At 48.5% G+C, this 6,974-nt stretch overlaps 1 protein-coding gene across 1 annotated transcript; it reads right to left on the reverse strand.

Annotated features, from left to right (window-relative positions):
- Positions 1-2,253: 2,253 nt before the first annotated feature.
- On the reverse strand, positions 2,254-6,202 carry LOC101781535. Its single transcript, XM_004955628.4, has 6 exons — positions 5,703-6,202; positions 4,863-5,022; positions 4,133-4,309; positions 3,973-4,056; positions 3,267-3,348; positions 2,254-3,092 (listed from the first exon to the last, which is right to left on the reverse strand). Exons 1-6 carry the CDS (start codon positions 6,077-6,079, stop codon positions 2,656-2,658), a joined length of 1,317 nt encoding a protein of 438 aa, XP_004955685.1. The 5' UTR covers positions 6,080-6,202; the 3' UTR covers positions 2,254-2,655.
- Positions 6,203-6,974: the final 772 nt, after the last annotated feature.

The raw sequence follows: 6,974 nt of genomic DNA on the forward strand, positions 1-6,974 counted from the left end.
CTACCCCCTGTACCCGACACGCCCCCCCCTCCCCCCACCCCACGCACGGAAGAGGCCCAGACGCGGCGGCCTTAGCTCGACCGGTTCCTTCACTCGGGCGCGTGGTGGGTAGCCGACGCAATCGCGCCCGCCGAGGGGCTCATCCACCCACCGTTTGTAGGCTCCCAGGTCCAACCCCCATCATCATCATTGACCTCGATATAGAGTTCTCAATGTCGATTTGTGTATTTCTGGTGCTGGGCCTGTTCGCTTCAGCTTATTCAGCCGACTTATCATCCACCAAACAGTGTTTTTCTCTCATAACAAATCAGCTATTTCAACTTTTCAGCCGACTTATAAGGTGAAGCGAACAGACCTGATCTCTCCTTCCTTTTGGTTTCTTCCTTTTTCCTTTTTGATTAAAGTCTGCGAAATCGATTTCAACTGCTAGATCCATCGTCTATGATTGATGTTAATCGATCGATTTCATCAACTGCTACTAGATCCATCGTCGTACGCCTGGGGACGGGGAGGTTGGCGTGGCTGGACCCACAGGAAGCCGCGCCTGGGGATGGGGACGAGGAGGTCATCGCGCCTGGGGACGGGGACGAGGAGGCTAGACCCACGTGGAGGCGCCTAGGGTGGCTCGTCCGCCGATTCGGTCTCCGGTGGTGGCGTCTGAGGAGCTGGAGCCGGCGACCTCCTCCAGTGCGTGCGGAACGGGGACATGGCGTGCAGTCCGTCAGCCCGGTAACTGACCTCTTCTTGGCAAAGATCGACGACGAAGACGACGGGGGCCTACGACATGGACTACGACGGAGGCAGGGATTCCTTTAGCTGGTTCCGGACCAGCGATCGCTCTGCTTTGGAGGCTCGTTCCTCGGGAGCCAGCCGGCGTGTCACATGACTGTCTGCACTGGTGCTTGCCCGGCGCCATGGACGCCTGCAACGACATGCTGCTCCACGTGCTGTTGCAATAGAGACGAGCCTGATTCAACGAGTTGCTATTCTTTTGATACTTAGATTCCGATTACGATGACATGACCTGTTTTGAATTATTAGGGGATAGTTTGTAGAGCAACTCAAAAGGCTGCTAATCTTATCCCCAATACTTTTTTTTAAGGAAAAAAGGAGAAAAAACGAACTGCAACAGTCCACCCAAACCTTCCCCAATTTTTTAGCAACGTTAAAAACCAGCCTACCACCGCGTATATTTTAGCGTTGGCATTCCTCCCTCAATACTAATTCCCGCACGCTCGCGCGTCCCTTCTGATGGGCTTGATACGATGGCGTGGCCTATTTTAAAATATTGGGGGCTATTTATTAGCGATCTGCTGTGGATTGATATATTTTTGGGGGAAATTTTTTTTAAGAACCCCCAATACATAGTTTTGGGGAAGAATTTTTTGAAGTACTCTTGGAGTTGCTCAGCGTTCTGTTGTGATATGTTTTTGGAGGAAAAATTTTTTAGCACAACCCCCAATACCTCATTTTGGGGAAGGATTTTTCGAGAACTCTTGGAGTTAGAGTTGCTCTTACTCCGGTATGGTTCAGCAACCAAGGTCGACCCAGACTCTGCAAGGAGTCTAAAGTTGAAGGAAATGGTCGTGTCCGCCGCCTTTGTCCGATAGTCATAGTCGTAGACATCGTGGTGACGGTGACATCAGCCGTTGCGAGATGAACCTGGCGTACGCGCCTTGGGATGACACGGTGGTAGCCGAGCCTGAGGCCTTCCTTCTTGCGCTCCAGACGAACAAGGGATGCGACGAAGTCAACCACAAAGCTCTTGTGCGAGGTCCAGACGATTACGATTAGGCCTGGATTTATGCTCGGAATCGGACACTACTGGGATTTACCATTTTCTGGATAAGTCTAATCTAGGTTTCTGGCAAACAATTGCTACCTGGCCACTGGCTGTTACTTTTTGACGACAAATGCCAGCAATTTTCCTTTCCTGCAGTTCACCTCCAGCCGTCCAGCGACGGGTGCATCCATGAGGTTGATCGCTGACAAGTACAACAGTGGGGAAGGGAACAATAGGCGTTCACCTCCAGCGACGGGTGCATCCATGAGGTCGATTGCTGACAAGTACAACAGTGGGGAAGGGAACAATAGGGCAGTGTAGGACAGCAGCAGTGAGAGCAATAAGTCAATAGCACCATCAACAGCAAAGATTAGCCGGTAACGATGTGCTAGGCTCCAGAAAACATGAAGAGATTCACATAATTTCCTCCGCAACTACTATTCAAAGCACATGTTAGCACGGGCTTGACATTAGGAAACATAATAGAGGGGGCAATTCATCTATTGCCACCATTGGCACCGAAACCACGTCAGCCTCACAAGTATTACAGAGTTACCCAGGGTCATAAGACGAAATTTATCAAGAATAAATACGAATGTAGAAGGCTGAAAGCATGCAGTACAGCAGCAAAATCTCTCCATAACCTCTTATATATTCAGATACATTAGCCAGCAGTTCCCGACACCGCTGGACCTGTTATGGTAACACAGACGTGCTCTACCTCATAAAGACACGATCCAAAATCATGCATTGTAATTATCTGCCTCCTGTTGAAACCCATCCCATTGCTTATCATCTTTTGACTGTAAGGTTGCAGCTACTGGTTAGGATCTGTTGTCGTCTTGTGCAGACATTCAAAGGTGCCCCTCACTTCACTTCCTTGCCTGCCTTCTTGCTGCCCCTAGTAAGAGGACCTTTCCAACCAGTCCGGTGTTGAGCACACACACGGCGGCCACTGCACCTCCAACAACCACCCATTTCCAGTCGAAACCATGTTGGACTGCCCAGTTCTCATCACCATCGCTGATTTTTTTATCAGCGCCGGAGAGTACTTGGTCCAGAGGACCATTTGAGCCATCAATGGATACCTTGGTGGTCACTCGAGCCATGACGGCACTGTGTGACAGGGTGTTTTCTGTGTCTCTCATCTTCTGGTAAGCCCTGAATCCGGACTGCAGCCTCTTTACAGCACCCCACATGCCGTGCCGAACAGCAACCCTAGCAACATCTTTTGGTATGCCCATGTCCTCGTAGTGAACCAAAGTTACTTCACATGCAGATTGCTGGCCAGGTTGTTTGGGTGATTGAACTGCAGTTCACAGACAGATTAACATGAATGAAGTGTCAAGCTTTCAACCTTTGCATCCATGCATCATTGGACACTTGCAATGCCCAGAACAAACACAGTTCAGGGTCCCACTCAAAAGAAGAAGAAAACACAGTTCAGGGTGCCATAATAATGATAGTGAGGAAAAAAAATTACCAGCTCTAATGCGCCAACTTGAGAAGTACAGCTCCACACGCCTAGGTTTTTCCTTCTTGGGCAAAGATAGATAAGGAACACCCTGCAAAAGGAGATTTTTTTTTAGTGCTAATTTGTCACAACCAACATATGTGCCCTTACACTGGATGCTAGTGAACATTTTCTACAGACTGAAGTTCCAACATATTAAAATCCCTGAGAAGCTTATTCTGATTGTGCAAGCATGCAAAACAAGGAAGCAAGAGCAAGCATTTGATGCCCCAAAAAGATGTGTGTGAGGATTTTACAGCAATAGCTAAGAATAAGATGTTTGTCACTTGTCAGTATGTTGGTTCAATCTTGACTCGCATCAGTTCCATCTTTTATGTCTTCAAATACTACAGGGCATGTGTTCCAATCAGCTAATCTCAACAGTAAATGACCAGTGAAATGTTCTCTTAATCTGGTACAAGTCCATCTTTTGTTCCTACAACTCTAGCACATAATTAGAAAAAGAACATAGCTTTTAAGGTAGAGCTTTTGTTATTTTTCTAATTGCTTTATTCCGGATGGAGGAAACAGAGTTAAGAATAGGGGTAAATGGAGCCTTCGTTTTCGAAAAGTAGGGGTAAAAACACAAAGTGGAAGAAAACAGGGGTAAAATCACAATTGGGGTTTAAAACTGGGGTAAGAACGCAGTAGTCCCAAAATATTTCTGCACATGTACCTTTGTTACACAATAGTAAGTCTTCCCAGATTCCCATATGCGCCCTCCAAAGATGTATTCACGATCACTGCAAAAGAATGGGAACTGGAAAGCAGACAACATGTTGGAACGGTGAAGTTTAACATGAAGGTACACAATGAACAGCAGGAGCTGGTCAGACCTTTTTTATCCAGTGGACAATTGTAGTTCCATTCTGAGGGAACTCATCTAAAGTTTTCGAGTGCGCGAGCATGGGATCCCATTTTAGACGAAAATCACCATCCCAGAAGAAATCTCTAACCAGTTCAGGAGTAGCATCCTCAAAAATAGTGCGGCTGCAGTACATTATAGGTCCCTCCTAAATACATTGAAGATAAATTCAGTAGACGTATAAGAAGATATTATGATAAACATTCAGTCATGATACAGATTTTACTATAAATTTCTAATTGTTCATGCCATTATGTAGGTTAATTAACAGGCAAAAAAAGATGATCAAAATATGTAGTCTCAGATTTCCTGTTTTTGTTGAAAAGCTAATATAACGCCTCTCATTTCTACTTCTTATTCTTCTTCTGCTTTTCTTTCAGAATTCAGACTATGTAGATTCAGTAAAGAAAATGCTAGAATCTAGCAAATAGTACACAATAAACACTTCAGACACAACAGTATGTGTAATGCTGCAGTCTAGTGAACTGAGAGTATTGCCATAAGAAGGGACATGATTGGATTTCGAAAACTAAAATACCAGTCCTTGATTGTTTTAATCTAACACCCAGGCCGGAATTATTCTTTGCATTCAGACACTAAATATTATATGCCACCTCTCATTTACCATAGCTGTACGTTCTATAATATCCTAAATTCTTAGCACTTATTTCACTTTTTACAATACCACTGGGAAAACAAACCTCAGGCTCATGCCGCCAGGCCTTGTAGGTCATGTTGGAGGTTGTGCGCTCCATCAAATTCTGCCATGCTGTATCCCCGCTCTCCTTGTTATCTAAAAGTTGCAGGAGATGTTCTAGGTCCTTCTCAGCGACAGTATCTTGTTCGCCCTCAAATATTGTCCTGCCACCCACAAAATTTAACAAAATTAATAAATATCTCACCACAGAAAGCTAAGTTAGAAATTTAGAATTGATTTCAGAAGACGGAAGATCATGACGCATTCTTATGCCGAAAGCACGAGTTGTGGTTATGTTCTGATTGCATCTACTTCAAGAACATCATGAACTAAACCAAAGGATGAGCTACCAGAACCACGATCAATCCAGAAAGCAGGCTATGTTGCAAATCTTTCTGTGGTCCAAACTGAGCAAAACTAACCCACCGTCAAAACCTATAACCTACACAGGTAGCAAGTTTTCAGAGACCCAACAAAGCTAAAATGGTACTATCGTTTAGCCCCTATGCACTCTCATATCAGCAACGCCACAAATTTCCACCATCACGTCATGTCGCCAATGCAAAATAGAAACACGGCTTCCCCTCCATCCGCGTTCTGTCGACATGTGTCACTCCATCAATTCAGCTGAAATAGAGTAATTTTGACAACAGCAGAAGAAAAAAAGATCAAATCTCCTGAACCGCCTTCAGCATAGGTCACGGTCGACTGCATCGCGAGATCATTCAATTCAATTCCGAACTGAAGCACGCGTTGCCTCCAACGGACACCACCGACAGGACAGATGCCGCATTTCCGCCACCTACCCCCGCGAACCCGCCAGCCGTAACAGAAACACGCTCACCTGCCGTCGGCGCACCCCCCGTCGGCCCCGGCCGCGGCGTCGTCTCCTTCGGGGGAGGCTTTCTCCTGGTGCTTCCCCCGGCACCGTCGGAAGGCGGAGGAGAGGAGCCTGGGCGCGACGGAGCAGGCGGAGAGCGCGGTGCAGGCGAACCAGAGCCTCCGCGCCCCGAGCCCCGGCGGCACCCAGAGGAGGCGGAGGCGGCTGCGGAGGCCCAGGAACAGAAGCCCCGTCCAGCGCGGGCGCCAGGACCAGCCCACGACGAGGCCGATCATGACGGCCGCCCAGATCGGCACCGCGCAGAGCAGCACGTCCACCGCCATCTCCGCCACCGCGGGCCGGCGCAGCAGAGCCACCGCCTCCTCGCACCACCCCGCCATTGCTGGCACGCGCGCGCTAGGGAGTGGGTCTCCTCGCGATGGCTTCAACCCTCGATCCCTCCAATCCCCCCTCTCTTTTTTTTTTTTCTTCCTCGCAAAAATGGAGGAGAGGAGGGGGAAGAGGAAAAAGAGGAGACGAGCTGGCAGGGGGAGTTGTTTTTAGGAGGGGAGCCCACGGTGACTCGGCGAGGCTGACCAGTGGGGCGCAGGTGCGTGGGCCCACGTGCCGTAGGTGGTGGTGGGGACAGTTGGTGGAAGGGCCCACGTGTCGGTGAGAGGCGGGGGCAGGCGGTATATGCCGCGGCCCGCGGGGACAAATGCGGGATGCGAGGGGAGCGGCGGCGCGAGGCAGTGTTCATCTTTATCCGCTGTGGGTTTTTTTTTTTTGAACAAGACAAGATATCCGCTGTGGATTATGGCGGGGTTTACGAAGGGGAGCGGCGGTGACGTGGCGGCGCGTGGTTTGGTGCCGGCGGGGAGGCTCTCGGGACGGTAGGTACAGGCCGTTGGGGAGTTGGGGTCGATCCACATGGTTCCCCCGACTCGTGGAATGCTTTCTGTTCTGCAGTGATCCGACAGAATGAAATGCAGTTTTCAGGCTTTAAGCAACGCGGATAACGGATGTCAAAATTGACAATCTACACAAAATTGTCATTAGTGATCGGAACTAAAAACTATCCAGCAGAAGTCCTTAGAAGACACGTATTTCGATTCAGACGGAGCGTTGTAAATCGGTGCATAGGAATTTTACATGCTTCCGGAGAGAATATAAAGTTATTGCCAAAGTCTAGGAAAATTTATCACGGGCAAATATGTGTAGTTGTGACCGCTGATTGCCAAGGGGCACTGAAGAAATCAAGTTAGGCGGCTGCCTGCATTTTCTAAGGGGAAGTGC

The sequence above is a fragment of the Setaria italica genome, chromosome II (assembly GCF_000263155.2).
Source record: "Setaria italica strain Yugu1 chromosome II, Setaria_italica_v2.0, whole genome shotgun sequence".
NCBI classification, from domain to species: Eukaryota; Viridiplantae; Streptophyta; class Magnoliopsida; order Poales; family Poaceae; genus Setaria; species Setaria italica.